Source organism: Gopherus evgoodei, chromosome 5, assembly GCF_007399415.2.
Source record: "Gopherus evgoodei ecotype Sinaloan lineage chromosome 5, rGopEvg1_v1.p, whole genome shotgun sequence".
NCBI lineage: Eukaryota > Metazoa > Chordata > Testudines > Testudinidae > Gopherus > Gopherus evgoodei.
In genome coordinates, this window is record NC_044326.1 from 45,359,535 (window position 1) to 45,376,537 (window position 17,003).

The 17,003-nt window shown below is 41.6% G+C and overlaps 1 protein-coding gene across 4 annotated transcripts in view; it reads right to left on the minus strand.

Annotated features, from left to right (window-relative positions):
- The window catches only part of PDS5A (PDS5 cohesin associated factor A), a 168,606-nt gene that overhangs the window by 74,368 nt on the left and 77,235 nt on the right, over positions 1-17,003 (minus strand). For all 4 annotated transcript variants that reach the window (XM_030563924.1, XM_030563925.1, XM_030563927.1 and 1 more), the window contains 3 exons: positions 12,236-12,316; positions 9,788-9,928; positions 2,572-2,687 (listed from right to left, as the gene is read on the minus strand). In XM_030563924.1, the coding sequence (XP_030419784.1) occupies positions 2,572-2,687; positions 9,788-9,928; positions 12,236-12,316 (338 nt within the window). The remainder of the gene's footprint in view (positions 1-2,571; positions 2,688-9,787; positions 9,929-12,235; positions 12,317-17,003) is intronic.

Genomic DNA, 17,003 nt, shown 5'->3' on the forward strand with positions numbered 1-17,003 from the left:
ATTGTCACTCACCAGGGAGGGAGGTCTCAGGGTGGACGCTGGTTCCTCCACCACCATGCCCACTGGCACATCCTGCACCGAGCCTGGTGCCCCGGTACCAACCTTGCTTTCACCACTGTGGTGACAGAGGACTGGTGGGACTGGGGCCATGGCATGACAGGTATGCCCCAGGCGTTCCAACAGCGCCATTGTGTCGGTCACTGGTCCTGATGCCAGGTAGACATTGCCACAGCAGATGCACCCTCTGGAGCCCAGTCGTGCTGCTGCCTAGTCGAGGGGCTAAACTCCCTCTTTGTGCTGGAGAATTCCTCCTCCTCCTCCGATGACCAGGGCAGGGGCATCAAGGCCTAGGTTTGGCGGCTAACTGTCGCCGCAGGTGACCAGTGCTGGGAATGGTCTGACCAGTTCCAGGAATAGGGGGAGCAGTGCTAAGCTGGGGAGCATCCCGAAGTCTTAGTGACATTGACCGTCGGCACGAAAACAACTGGATGTGACTGTGGGATGAGCGGTGTCTTTCTGGGCGAGTCCCTGCGCAAGGGTGAAGACTGGGAGCACAGCGTGAACGACCCGTAACAGTGAACTGGTGACCTGTGCTGATGCAGAGACCAAAGGCATGGCAACACGGGGCTCTGCCTTGGTTCCAGACACCAACGGTGCTCGCTTGCCTTGTGCAAGGCTCTCATGGCAGGCTTGTCCTCACAGGGAGCTGTAGCAGGTTCCATCACCGCACGCAGCACCAGTTGCGGTGAGAGTGCTTCTTGCTCTCCAGTCACCAGAAGTTGAGAGAGCGTGTCACCTGCACCATCAGCCTGGGTCCCCTACCACTCCCCAGAGTCGGTGACGGGTCCCTGGGGAAGGGTAATATTCCCTGGGAGAGAGCCCTGGTGCTGCTCTGGTGCGGGCAGGCAGCCTGAGCAGGTTGCTTTGCCCAATGCCCCTTGATCTGGCTTGCTCAGTGTCATGTCCTCTTCTTAGCCTTCTTCTTAGATACCAGCGAAGGGGACCAGTGGTGGGACAGGACCAGTAGCAGGAGTGTGCTGCGCATCGAGGCTGAAGTACTGGGCATTGAATCCATCCGGGCTGGCTCTGAGGCTGGACAAAGAGCGGTCTCCAAGAGGAGGGCCCTCAAGGGAATTTTGCATTCTCTGGAATGAAAGTTACGTATTGTATTTGAACTTTCAGAAAGCCTTTGCAAAGTCCCTAACTAAAGGATCTTAAACATACTAAGCTGTCATAGGATAATAGGGAAGGTCCTGTCTTGGATTAGTAACTGGTTAAAAGACAGGAAACAAAGGATAGGAATAAATGGTCAGTTTTCAGAATGGAGAGAAGTTAATAGCCATGTTCTCCAGGGAGCAGTACTGGGACCAGTGCTGTTCAACATATAGTCATATATAATCTGGAAAGAGGGGTAAATAGTGAGGTGTCAAATTTTACAGACATTACAAAATGACAAGATCATTAAGTCCAAAGCAGACTGTGAAAAGTTACAAATGGATTTCACAAAACTGGGTGACTGGATAATAAAATGGCAGATGAAATTCAGTGTTGATAAATGCAAAGTAATGCATGTTGGAAAACATAATTCCAACTATACATACAAAATAATGGGTCTAAATTAGCTGTTACCACTCAAGAAAGAGACCTGGGAATCATTGTGGCTAGTTCTCTGAAAGCATCTGTTCTTCTTCATGCGTTTGCTCATGTTGATTCCTTCTAGGTGTGTGCGTGCCCACATGCACAGTTGTTGGAGACTTTTGCCTAAGTAGAATCTGTAGGGACAGCTGTGGAACCCTATGGAGTGCTGCATTCATGCATCAGTATATCAGGTGCTGCCGGCCCTACGCCCTCCCAGTTCCTTAGTGGACAGTCGGAGTACCTCTTTCCCTTGCTTCGCAAGTGGTCAGCATTTTTTTGCTCCTACTCTGAACTGTGTGTTCCAGCTGTAAATAGTTTTGTTTGTAGACAGTACTTAACAGGTACTTAACTAAACTGTTGTTAGTCAGTTAGGGTCTCGGTGAGGACTTTGCCTGAGGCCTTGGCTACACTCACACTTTACAGCGCTGCAACTGGGGTGTGAAAAACCACCCCCCTGAGTGCTGCAAGATACAGCGCTGTAAAGCGTCAGTGTAATCAGGGCAGCAGCGCTGGCACGCTACACCCGTAAGGGATGTGGTTTACATGCAGCGCTAGGAGAGCTCTCTCCCAGCGCTGCCGCTCCGACTACACGCACACTTCAAAGCGGGAACGCTGCCGGGGCAGCGCTTTGAAATTCCAAATGTAGCCATACCCCCAGTCTCCCAGTTTTAAGCCCTATTCTGACTGCAACAGGCCTATGCCTGTTAGTGATTCACATGGTAGCTGTTTAAAGTGTCTGGGGGAATCCGATATAAAAGAGAAGTGTTGCATCTGTACGAACAAATCTTCCCGCCCAAATAAAAAACAAATTAACTATAGCTTTTGAAAACAGAGAAATGCTGGAAAAAAGTGTTTCTTATTAATAGCACTATTAGGAATACTTAGCAATTGTAAAGAATACAAATTCTGAAGTCGGTCTGTATGTTTTCTCACCGTCCAAGAAAGCATTGCCAAAGAGGACGATTTTGTGTTGCCAGATCAGAATCTTTAGAGCCAAATAGTTTAGCTAGAAGTCGAACAACAGCCAAACGCTCTTCTCCATCATTACTCTAAAAACCAAAAAGAAATAGATAAAACATTAAATCATTAAATGTTCAAATGCAGCTATAAAGAAAATTATGACTTCTCATATTTGTATTGGTTACAATACAGAATTCCTCTTTCCCCTCACTCTTCCGTCTCCGCACGAGTTACCGTGTTAAAATATTTATTTTAATTAAATAAAATTTCTGATAACCTCCAACTCCTTAAATTTCATTTAACAGTGTTAAAATTAGGAACTAATCTGTTTTTCATTGTTAATATCACTTGGTTATTTTGTACTTTATGAAGATTTTAATAATATAGATTGTAGTAATGAATTACTGTTATAGGCTTATCATATAGCTGGAATCCAGACATCTCTGAATATGTCCTACACAATGACTATTTATATCAGTGTGAGTAATATACTCAGAAAGATCACACTTCAGTAAGATACTTCAGCATATGCCTAACTTTAAGAATGAGTAGTCCTAATTACTTCAAAAGGACTCCTTACATGCACAAAATAAGGCATGTGCTTAAGTACCTTCCTGAATCAGCGACAAAAACCAGTAAACAGATAACTGATAGAGAACATTAAAAAAATTCAACAAATCTGTAAATTTTTTCTAAAAGTAGTATATTACATTTTTAAGCACTTTTTTTTTTTAAACCTGCACTTTTAGACTGGTATTACTCAATAGCAAAATTTGACAGATTATACAGCTCCACTAACGCTCTGGAGAGTCTCATCCAGTCAGCTTCAGCCATATGGATGGTAGCCATAAAGCAAGCAAGGTGGTTTTCAATTATCTGAAATTGAAATTTGTTTTTCAAGCAAAAAAAAAGATTGTATCTTTGCTCCATAATGGTACTCTGATTTTCTTTAACTCTAGTCACATAACATTAGGATCATCAGACAAAAATGACAGTAAACATACTGTTACCTATGAAACCAACATACAAAAGTCACTGGATGGATAGCTGTCCACTTCCAAACAAGTAATCTTTCAGTTAGAAAGAAAAATACACATGCAGTAATTTTAAATGTCCTTTTTACAGTCAATGATGTAGTTTATTTTTATTTTAAAATGTATTTTAAAAAATATAATGTGGGAAAGTTTGGAGACATTTATTAAGTTAAAAATGTTGACATGAAACAGATGTTTATTATCAAAGCGGGAGATATTTAGGCTGCAATTTTCAAAGGGAAGTTAGATACCAAAATCCTATTGAAAATCATTAGAAGCTCACTGCTTATTCTCTGACAATCATTATTTAATGTTTATTTCTAGTTGTACCAACAATGGGGTAGGTGCTTTCCAAACACATAAAAGAAACCACACCACCTACCCTAAGGTGCTCACAATTTCAACACAGACAAATTTTATGTTAACAACTAAAAAAACAGGATAAATAAAGCTATTCCCCAGCTGCTACTCAGGATTTTCATGATAAGTTAGGTAACTTTCTAACTGGTTATAAGACAGATAAGTAACTTAGGCCATGTCTACATCTAAAATTTTGCAGCGCTGGTTGTTACAGCTGTATTAGTACAGCTGTATAGGGCCAGCGCTGCAGAGTGGCCACACTTACAGCAACCAGCGCTGCAAGTGGTGTTAGATGTGGCCACACTGCAGCGCTGTTGGGCGGCTTCAAGGGGGGTTCCGGGAACGCGAGAGCAAACCGGGAAAGGAGACCAGCTTCGCCGCGGTTTGCTCTCGCGTTCCCGGAGCCACCCTGCAAACCGCAGGGAAGGAGACCTGCTTGCTCGGGGTTCGGGGAACGAGAGAGCAAACCGGGAAAGGAGACCAGCTTCGCCGCGGTTTGCTCTCGCGTTCCTGGAGCCACCCTGCAAACCGCAGGGAAGGAGACCTGCTTGCTCGGGGTTCGGGGAATGAGAGAGCAAACCGGGAAAGGAGACCAGCTTCGCCGCGGTTTGCTCTCGCGTTCCCGGAGCCACCCTGCAAACCGCAGGGAAGGAGACCTGCTTGCTCGGGGTTCGGGGAACGAGAGAGCAAACCGGGAAAGGAGACCAGCTTCGCCGCGGTTTGCTCTCGCGTTCCTGGAGCCACCCTGCAAACCGCAGGGAAGGAGACCTGCTTGCTCGGGGTTCGGGGAACGAGAGAGCAAACCGGGAAAGGAGACCAGCTTCGCCGCGGTTTGCTCTCGCGTTCCCGGAGCCACCCTGCAAACCGCAGGGAAGGAGACCTGCTTGCTCGGGGTTCTGGGAATGAGAGAGCAAACCGGGAAAGGAGACCAGCTTCGCTGCGGTTTGCTCTCGCGTTCCCCGAACCCCCCTGCAAACCGCAGGGAAGGAGACCTGCTTGCTCGGGGTTCCGGGAACGAGAGAGCAAACCGGGAAAGGAGACCAGCTTGATTACCAGAGGCTTCCTCCTTCCACGGAGGTCAAGAAAAGCGCTGGTAAGTGTCTACATTGGATTACCAGCGCTGGATCCTCTACACCCGAGACAAAACGGGAGTACGGCCAGCGCTGCAAACAGGGAGTTGCAGCGCTGGTGATGCGCTGCAGATGTGTACACCTTCAAAGTTGCAGCGCTGCAACTCCCTCACCAGCGCTGCAACTTTCTGACGTAGACAAGCCCTTAGATATACTTACCCTGCTACAAAAGTTTTGTTAACATACCATATACTTTATATCAGTTTCCCCTAGCCTTTGTCTACTTATCAGCCCACTTTCTCCACACTCTTTTCCTCCACATAGTAAAGTTAAACTGCAACTTCTTACTGACTATGCTAAATGAAAAGTCCTTGCTCACAAAGAGCAAATTCCCTACCTATCCAGTTAACAGAAAATTTTGTATACTGCTCTTGAAAAAGTCTTCTTATGCTCAGTTAGATAAAACAAAAAAATTAGTATTAACTAGCTAGACTATTATAGTTACTTACCTTATAGTAATGAGTTGTTTAAGATATGCAGTCCCTATCTGTATTCCACTCTGGGTACACATGCGTTCTATGACCCTAATGCAGGAAGATTCTTGCTAGCACAATCCTTTGGTCTGTACCTGTGCTCTTCCTCTCCTCACGCTCCAATCCACAAGCAGAAGGGGTAGTGTGGACCAACCACTTCTCCAGTTCATTCTCTACTGCGAATTAAGTCTATGATCCGAAGCAGAAGGGGAAGGAGAGCAGGTAGTGGAATACAGATAAGAAATACACATCTCTAACAACTCCAGTTACTACAAGGTAAGTAACTTTTCTTTCTTCTTCTAGTACTGGTCCCTATGTGGGTGACTGACAAGTAATACTCATGATGGAGGATAGATGACTACAGGAGCCAAAGGATGCATCAACTGAGGAGCCTTGCAGCAGGGCACTGTCTTGTGAAAGTCTGAATAGAACGCCACATGGCTGTTTTATATATGTCAAGGTGAGGCACCTCCTGAAGCAAAGCTACCAAAGTGGCTTTTGCTCTGGAGGAATGGCTTGCTCCTCCACTGTACAGAGTGTATCAGATGTCCGGTAACAGAGCAAGATGCAGCCCAAAATCCACTCAGGTAACTCTTGTCCTTTCATGCATTCTGCCAGAACCACAAATAGCCTAGGTGATCTCCTAAAGGCTTTTGTTCTCTGAAGACAGAAAGCCAACGCCCAATGCATGTCTATATCTGCTTCTCATTGGTGGTCTGAGGCTCAGAAAAAAACAAAAGTAAGCATACAGTCTGATTCATATAGAAGTCCAAGATTACACTGGTGATGAACTTAAGGTGCAGTCTCCATGAAACCTTATCCATATGGAAAATGGTACTTAGTGCATAGGCCACTAGGGCCAGAGGTTCGCCTAGCCTTCTAGCCAAAGTGATGGCCACCAAGAAGGATACCTTCATAGATAAATGGGAAAGTAAGCAAGTTGCTAATGCTTCAAATGGTAGCTTAGTTAGAGCTGAAAGGACCAAGTTGAAATCTCATGTCAGAGCAGGTCTAGTTACTGGAGGGAAGGTTCTGAGCAAGCCTTTCAGGGAGCTAAGGGAAAGTAGAGAGGTTTTTTAGGTGAATAGTCAGTCTAAAATAGTGGGAATGTCCATTTCCTCTGAAGATATTTGGTGACACTGAGCCCAAATAGATAATCTTTTCCACTCAGCTAAGTGATACCTTCTGGTGGATTCCTTCCTGTTGTTGTTAACCATGGCTTTAACAGCTGTTGGCTATTTCTGTTATAAGTTTGACACCCATCCACTAAGTCGTGGGTGGCTTCAGATTTGGATGCTTAATCTTGCCCTTGTCCTGTGAGAGATGGTCTGAGAAAGACTGGTGGACAGGATGAAAGACAGAGAAGGAGGGGGAACCAGAACTGTCTTGGGCACTTGGAAGTGATGAGGATAATCACTATTTTGTCCTGCCAGGTTTTCCTGAGAATTTGAGATAAGAACGAGAGTGGGAAAATGGCTTATATCAAATTTCTCATCCCTCGGATTTCTGACTGTGTGTTCCCTGGAACAGTACACTGTGCACTTCTAGTTCTGTAATGCAAACAGATTCAGAGATGGAGATATCCCCATTGCAGGAATATGTCTTTCACTACTGAGCTGTGGATCTCCCATTCATGTTCCATGGAGAATTATCTGTTGACACTGTCCGCTAGGGTATTCTGTATTCCCAGAAGATGAACTACTAATAAGGTAATCCGATGAAAAACAACACCAGCTCCACAGGCCACTATGCCAAGTGGGGTAGATCTTGATCCCCCTTGCTTGTTTACATGTAACACATTTGTCATATTGTCTGACAGCACCTGAATACGTGGGTATGAACGAATAATATTGCACCGCTTGCAGGCCTTTCAGACTGCTCTCAGTTTCAGAAGATGCATGCATCCTGGACTTGCATGTTCATGCACCTCCCAATGAGACTTTCCCATCAGAAGTCAATAATCTATGTATGGACAGACTATAGAACTGTTGCACCAGAAGTGTGCTGCCATTACTGAAAGCACTTTTGTGAACATTCTAGGTGCTGCTGCCAGACCAAAGGGAAGCACTTTGTACAGATAGTGGTTTGCACCTATCATGGTGTAGGATTATAAAAAGAATTAAATTAGTTTGGCTAAAGAAGATATATGCTTTGCAGTTTGTATAAAATGTGTTTAGCAATCATGGAAAGGCCCTGAAAGATGGCATGCTAAACTGAAAACACTGGATTTAATTGAAAAACTGGACCTGCAAGGTAACTGATAAGATAGGAGAAAAATCTTTGCGAAGAGGCCACAATTATATGGGGTGGTTATAAATAGTTTTAGCAAAAAAAGGAATTCACAAAGCAATGACTATAGCCTTGTAGGGTCCAATAGATAAGCTATAAAAGAGTAAGTTCTTAGATGGTTCAGTGCTAGTGTCTGCTTACCCCAGCTGAAGCCAATGATGACAGTCCTTCTTTCATATCAGAACAGCCCGATGAACAAAATGTGGGCTCCATCTCAAAGGTGGTGCTGTCAGAATCATCAATGAGGAAATAGCCTGACTGGTAGAGGGAGTAGGAGACTGGCTTCTTTCATGACCTTTGTGGACTGACAGTGTCTGGATTTCCCTTATAAAAACTGGTTCTGATAAGATGGGAGATTCCAGATCTGGCAGGATGGTGATGTCCTCCACAGTGGTACTATGTGGAGTTCTCTCTCTTGTCAATGCTGATGGTATATGGGATGGTCATCTGTCCTTCACCAGTAATGGAGGCATATTGGTCTAGGCTCATGCCTCTATTTGCACGTTAACAATGGGCCTGCTTCTGCCAATGGTGCCGAAGTGGAGATGATCTCAGTCTTTGAAGTCTGTGAGTTGGTGCCACAACCTCAATGAGCTTTCGAGCTTCCCAGCACTGGATCCTAAGAGTCATCTGATCTCAAGGGTGTAGGGCAGTGGTTTTCAACTGGGGGTCCACTGAACCCAGGGGGTCCACAGACTATGTCGAAGGGGTCCACATGCTCCAGGTGGTGTTTCCTAAATCTAAACTCCCATGCTTGATGGGTTCAGGGCACGAAGGAGCAACAGGTACTGCATTTAGAGGCCATAAGAGCTATTTCAAGGCACTAGAGGCACCTTTGGTGGACACCACTAACCGGGGCAGGAGACACGATTCTTGAAGCCCAGAATCCTAGGCGTAACTGGAGTCCCAAACTAGGAAGGGAGGGATCCCCGGAGGTGGGGAAGAGGGTTGCCCAAAATCTAACTCAGTGGTTCCCAAACTTTTTCATGCCACAATTCCCTTTGGGCTCACCTCTGTTAATGGAACCACTCAGGCTCTGAGAGGTGGCAGATTTAACAGTACAAATGACCATTTTTAGATCATCCCATTACTCCGCACAAGGCAATAACAAGATCCTCAATTTATATTAAAAGTTATAAATAGAGTTGCCACCTCCAAGGCACAGAAAAACAGGCCACTGGTCATTCCTGTTACCCCCACTTAATCCCTCTCAGGTGCTTCCCAGCCACAAGCTGCATGCCCCCCAATCCATGAGCCCCTACACCCACTTCCTCCCATAGGCCTGCTTGAGGGAGAGAGAGTCCCCTTGAAGTCACCTAGAGACAGGAGTGTCTATCCTCTGTCTGCCCCCTCCCAACCATGAGCCTCTATATCCATGACTCTCCAACTAGCCGGAGCCTCAGAGCTTGAGGAAGTCTCCTCAAAGTCTGTCCCATCCCTTATACTCTCTAATCAGAACATGAGGGGAGCAAGAGCACAGGCATGGAGCAACAGACACCACTAGCAAGAATCTTCTGGTCTGAAGTGCAATGAGCATTTCACCCACAATGAAATACACACAGGGACCAACACTTAAAAAAGAACCCCAAAAACAAGTACTTATGACATTGACATCAATACCAAGCGAGTTCATCATTATTGTTATTACAGTATACACAGAAGAAAATAATGTGGGTTTTATTTTTTTGTTTGTTTAAAGAAAGACTTTAAGGTTTTCCATTTTAACAAGTCTGTTCATAATTCTATTTGATCAAATTAAAATAACAGCAGTATAATGCAAAGTGTAAGAGCACTGGTGTTCAAGTTATCAACTGAAATAATGAAATAGTTCTTAAATCTGTGGCGCCCAATGTCATACTCCTCATTTTCTTGTACTGAATTCAAGAACCTGACTGTATCTTACCTTCAGTTTGAACTCAAGCTGTGGCATGACAGATAGCAATAAGTGAGGATCTATGGCAAACAGCTCCTGTATCAGATCAAATACGTGTTCTGACAAGTCACTTACTGAAGACTTTCCCAGTACCAGAACCTGGTTAAAAAACTAAAACACATACAAGCACAAAGAAACAAAAATGCTGTTACTCTTTGCAGACTTTTCCCATTCATGCAAGTATTGAAGTTTTATGTTTTTTAAAAGTATTCTACTGATCGTGTACTACATACACTAATTCTAACACAATGGGACCAATAATGTTCCCATTATTAAATCAATAGGCATTTGCCTGCAATTGTACAGTTTTGGGTCCAGAAAGTCTACAAAAAATCAATATTTGTATTACAATTTAATTTATCTGACTTACACAATTAATTAATTAATTCATGAGAATTTGGTACATTAAAAGCAAATACCTATGATAAAACAACCATAACATTCCATTACCTAATAAAATTAAAAATCAATATGCAGCTAAATAATTGATAACTTAAAATTCATGATCATCCATCAAAATTTCATTTAAAAAGGTTAAGGAAAGATCTGATGTAGTCAATTTTTTTTCCTTTCTAATTTTCATAGACAATCATGCAAAAGTACTCTAATATATTGAAAGAAGCCAAAGGACTTTATCAGCCTCTACTTATTCTTAAAGAATTGCATGGGGTTATAGTGTTGTCAACACTCATGAGTTTATTGTGGGTCTTGTGATATTTGGTGTTTTTCTTAAACTCCACCTCCTGGAGTCAGGTCATGTAAGAATTTTGTTTTTAAATTTCTAGCCCTCCTGACTGCTTGGGGAGGGGAAGGAAACTTGAACCCTAAGTGCTTAAAAACCAAGACACAAATAAAAAGAGCCCAAATTTTTTTATTTTTTTTTCTTTAATATGTTTGGGGTTGGTAATACTGATTACATAATTCTATTTAGTATGTATATAATAAGGTTAACTGTTTTAGATTAAACCATAACTAATCAGAAAAAAATAGATATAAATCATTTAATTTGTCTGCCGTGGGTTCTACATCTGTAAAATGGGGCTAATGCTTACATACCTCACAGTGCTGCTACAGGATTAATCAATATTTGTAAAACACTCAGAAGGGGGGAAATTAGGGTTACCAGGCATCTGGTTTTCTACCAGAATACCCGATCGAAAAGCAGCTCCAGTCAGCACTGTTGACCGGGCAATTTAAAGTCCAGTCAGTGGCGCAGTGGGGCTCAGGCAGGCTCCCTGCTGCCCTGGCTCTACGCGGTTCCTTGAACCAGCTGGCAGGGTGACCACAGGCTCCATACGCTGCCCTCGCCCTGAGCACTGACTCTGCAGTTCCCAGCCAATGGGAGCTGCGGAGCCAGCACTCGGGGCAGGGGAAGCATGGAGAGCCCCTCTGGCTGCCTCAGCACCTAGGGGTCTGCAGGGACATGGCAGCCGCTGCAGGAGCCACCTGAGGTAAATGATGCTGGCAGCCCATGCCCCAACCTCCTGCCCCAGCCCTGAGCCCTCTACCCCCCCAGCACCGTGCACTCCCTCCCACACCCCAACTCCTTGCCCTAGCCACGAGCCCCCCTCCCATACCCAAAGTCTGCATCCTGCACCCCATCCTGTACTCTGAACCTCTTGGCCCCAGCCCAGAGCCTCTTCCTGCACCCCAAACCCTCATCCCCGGCCCCACCCCAGAGTCTGCACTCCCAGCTGCAGCCCTCACCTCCTCCTGCCACCCACCCCCTGCCCCAGCCCAGTGAAAATGAGCAAGTGAGCCAGGGTGGGCGACAGTGAGCAACGAAGGGGCGGGGCAAGGGTGTTTGGTTTTCTGAAATCAGGAAGTCAGCAACCCCACAGGAAATGCTGCAAGTGCTAATAAAGTACTTCTACTAAGAATAAAAAAAGACTGCCTAAACTATGTTGCATTTCCCCAGACTTTTCTGAAGCATCAATATCTTAAACATGTACAGCATATTAAAATAAGTAAAGAAGTCACATAGTTTTATACATTTAAGCCTAAAACTAGGCACTAAATTAAAAAAAATCAGATTTTCCAAAAGGTATGGAGCATTTACAACCGCCTTGATTTAAATATAAGTCTTGGGTGCTTGGTACATATGAAAGTCAGGCCACTTATTTTTAACAATGTGGAGTTAGATGCTTAACTTTAGACCTACCTGCATAAAGTTAAGTGATTTCTTCACTTATTAGGCTTCTAAAAGCATCAAACTCCTGATCTGTTTCTTTAACATGGAGATTAATATATAGCAACTTTTTTTTTTTTTTTTTAAAGATTTACCTTAATTTGAAAATAAGGATAATATTTTGTGATTGTGTTACAAAACGTACTTATTATAGTACTGACTGCTTCAAACAAACAATTAGTAGGTAACTGGAGTTATATAGAGAGTATATTAACGCATACGTTACATACATTGGCGATACATGCTTCAATAATCTGGACAGTCCTTTTCAACAAGACTTTTGCAAGATCAAATGCTTGTTTGTTAAGGTTCTGGAATAAAGAAAGGAGAAAAATCAAACTTAAAAGAGATACAGTTTACTTTAAAAGGTATCTTTTAATTTTTTTTTCTTTTAACCAAAACCATGAATAAAAATGTTTTTAGAAAGGGATCTTATAAAACCAACCTACTTATTCTCAAAACGACCAAAGCTCCATAATGTTAATTTAATTACACAGCTCCAGACTTAGAATATGCTAAAAACATTTTGAACACTTCATAACAGAACTAAACTGAAAGCTGAACACCCCTCACTCCTTCATTAAGAACTCGCCATACTTGTAATTGAGTGTAGTTGCCATGCTTAATATTGGATTAATTTTTTTTCCATTTCATGTTCTTCCCACTTTGGTAACTAACAAACACCAAATTAGCCATAAGGTGGAAATCTGTTCTAGCATAAAATCTTAAGGCTGTGTTTTGAGCACTTAATTTTCAAGTGCACCCTTGTGGTGAAAATTCACCCTTGTGAAGATGATCAGTCTTCTACAAGTCTTCTGCAGAGGGATAATTTTCAACCTTGTAAACCAGCAAGGATTTTTCTACAGGGCATGTTCCAAATTATTATAATTCTATAGTCAAAATATTTTCAAATTTAGCAAAGGCACTATACCCCTCAGTTTCCATGATAAGCTGGAATTTTCAAAGTTTACCTTTGAGCTGAGTTTAGGCTTGAAAAATTTCAGGCCCAAAGGAGACTATCTTGCAAAATTTTAAAAAGTGAGTAAAAACTTTTAACCTATCCAGACACCATACAAAGAGTTTTGTTAACTTTGATGTAAAGGGATACTGTCTATATGAAAATCATTAGTCTGAAAATTATGACTTGTTACAAATAACACCTGTAACTCAAAGGCTTGGCAAAACACTCTATTTTACCCCTATTCTTTTACATTTGTTTACTGGGCATATGAAGTCAGTCCCTCCCTAACACAAGAAACCCTATAAAAATCAAAAGGAGAGACAAAACACCCTTACATCTGTAAAGTTTGTTTTTTAATCAAATTGATAGCATCCCTTCAACTGTAAGAACTGGGGGTAGGGGGACACGACAGACAACACACATGCACTCCAATGCACAACATTACAACACTTACAATGCCTCATTATTTCATAGTTTAGTGACAATCTTAGCATCCCTAGAGATTATACACTAGAGAAGGGAAAAGCAATATAAAATTTATTACTCAAAAATCTTACTTTATCAAAAAAACAAATTTCTATTATATACTTACATTAAAAACTTAAAAATATATTGATCTGCTACACATTATACAGTCAAAATCATACTGTGTTTTTTCCTATTTTCAGAGCAACTGAATGTACGTGGGCCCAGTGTATACCACGTTAATAGTCAGTGAATCGCCATTAATGAGCAGCTTGATGTAAGAGCTCAGTTTAAAAAAAAAAAAGATTAACTACTTTGCACTCTTGAAATGATTTATCACATTTATATTTATTAAGACTTCTTTACTGATTAAGGAAAAATAAAGCTGGAAGCAACATAGAAATAACACTATACTTCACGCTCAGGTATAAATATATTTTTATCCCATTTTTTCTGCAGGGTTGCCCTATTTAAGTTATTTGCTTTGTAAGTGTGTGAATACTAAAGTTTTGAAACAAACAACTGATCTGCAAGTAGAATCTTATATCATGTAAACCAGCCTATAACACATAGCACAATGGGACATACACAAGAAATATAAAATTTCTGCTCTCCGCACATGAGCAGAACTTCTATTAAAATAACAATAGTCTGGCCAATTTCAGTACCGTTATTCTGTAGTAACAGAGAACTATTATTGTTCAGTTGCTTTGCATACATTTTGAAGTATTATAAAATGTTCTGTGCAAGAGAATAAAATACAATTTTTGTGCTAGTTTGCCTCTAATTTACATACCTATGGCCAGACAATTAATATAATCATGTGCAGAATTAGGGAATTCTCTGAAGGCAGAACATAATTACTTCAGTGAAGATCTAGATCAGAGAGAAGAATTTTAAAAATATACTGCAAACTACTGGATAAGCATCACCTATCTTCATAAGGCCTTTGATAATGTTTCCTGTGAGAAAAGTTGCACTACTGCTTAAAATATGCAGACTTTCTGACATACAGAATGTGTCTTGTAGCAACATTTATACAAGGTGTGGAAAAACAGCCATGTGACTCAGGAGTATCAAAAGCTAAAAGTATTGTAGAATTCTTTTTTCACAGAACAAATCATGGACAAAAATAAAGCTGATTTCCTTGCATTGCTTAATAGGTAGATCTATTACCCATAGACAATTTCATAAATAAAAAGAAAACATTCAAATATCTTCTACAGAATATTAAATTAATGTATGGTATTGACCCCAATTCTACTTTCCAATTTCTCTGAATGCCTTAAACTTCCATTTCTTTTGACAACATGCAATAAGCATGCAGTTATGATTAATGCATAATTGTGTTTGTAGTCCCAGATTAGACTGAAATTACTTTTAAAATCATTAGGGGAAGAAAAATGAAAGAAATCTGATGTCACTACAGGACAGAGTTATGGTTGTTTAGGTGCCCTAACTGTACATTTCTATGTCTAAACATATTTTAATTTAAAATTAATTCTAAATTTCCTGGATTTGTAATGCTTAATTGGGGAATAATTAAAACATTCCAGTAATTATTTTTACCCTACATTACTCACACTACTCTTAGCTTTAACTCCATATCAATATAATTTTTACCTGGGAATTTCCTGGCTTTTTAAAAATTATTAATTTCATACATGAACAGTAAACAACAAACCCAACGAGACTGCTATCATGTATTACTACTACTGATTTGAAGGTATTTACTATTAACCTGAAATAAAGTATTTTATCTTTTAGGATCAGATTCACCAGTATACTCTGTCTACATTACTTAAGTCTGCATAAGCATTCCAAGCGTACTAGCCTCTCAAGTAAGATTTTGTACTGCTCTCTTGATGCAAACCAGCAGTGGTCAGGCAAAGTGTACATCCCAATTTCCCCCTACCACCTGCTTTCCACATCCCCCTGCACCCTTCTCCCAGCTCTCCTTCATGAGTCACTCTGGCGCAAGCTGGTTTTTAAAAATATATACTTAGGCTTGCCGTTTTTGCCGTTATTTTTCATAACTGAAACAATCTGTCAAGAGAGGATGGAAAACAAAATCTTCTTCAGACAAACTTATAAACACATGCCCACTTTCAAAATGGTTAACTCTTATTGTTCTGAATAAGACTGAGACCACAGGCCATCATTTCATTATTCTCCACGAGAATGAACCCACATAATGAGCATGTCTCATTATGCCTGAAGGAGTGAAGCCAAACTGCCCTCACAGAACATGGTAGCCACTCATGCAGTCATGAGGTGTAAAGGAGCACTGTGAAGAACAGATGAACAGCAGTGGCCATCTTTGGTAAATTTATTCTAGAGCCATAGTCCCAGTGAGAACAGATGGCAGCCATTTTAGAATAAGGCAGTTTTTTCTGGATTTCTCTGAAGAGAATTTTTCTTCACTTTGTTGCTGAAGAACACACAGGAAATTATGAAGAACAGCAGCAAAAAAATAACAATCTTAAAAAAAATCTTTAAATGTGGTCTATGCATAAGATTTCAGGGAGTTTTAACTATATAGGAAGTTTGAAGAGCCTCTTATTCTTTACTGAGATCATCTGGGAAAAAATAGGTCTGATACTGAAAGTCAGATTTCCTAAAATCATTAAATATGGCAATTTTAACTCATTAATGAATTAACAGATTTATTTATAAATTCTCTTTAAAAATTGTCATGTGAACAGAGACTAAGTGTTGTACATTTTGGGGAGAATGCTCTGTATTCCTTATGCATATGAAATCTCAACTCAACTTTAATTACAGAGCCACAGCTAGTGCCTCCAGAATTTCTGATTATTTGAATTTAACTAATCAATAACTGGCAATGGATGCCCAGCACTGATACAGCTCATTAGCTGCAACTAATGGCTGAAATTTACAGATAAGAGCTATGGAAAGGAATGCAAAAGCACAGGCATTTCTTCAAGGTAATTGTATTGGTCAATGTAATAGGGGCATTGGCCCCAGAATACATGTGTATCCCAGTGTGCCTGTTCCAAGGCTGGCCTTATGCTCACCTGAACCTCATTTAGTTACCTTCCAGTCGATAGACCTAAGAGTTTAAGTGGAGATCATGTGACTAGATTACAAATTATAAATTCAACCTGGAGATTAGGTAATAGTAAGAGTTCAGAGAGCCTGCTGGAGAGAGGACAAGTTTGTGATAATTCTGCAGAGCTCCCAAGCAGAGGGCCTGAGGACTGAGACCTGAAAGACAAAAGGAGCCTGCTAGGAGGAGAAGCCTCACCTAAGACACCTGTAGGAAAGTAGGCTAAGAGGGGAAGAACCCTCCGCCGGGAAGGGCTTATATAAAGATTCTGAAGCATCAGAGGGAGGGCTACACAGACACTGAAGAACTGAAAGACTATTGAGCCCAGAGACGAGGCTGGAAAGAACTACTGGAACCATGGAAAAAGGTTGGAAGTCCTGCTGTGAGTTAAATGTTCTGTTAATAAACCAATATCCAGAAGGGAAGAGTTAATGGAAGATCATCCGCTGAGGAGAGTTTGACTGACAACGTAAACTAAGGCAAACAGCAGGTCCTGATGCCT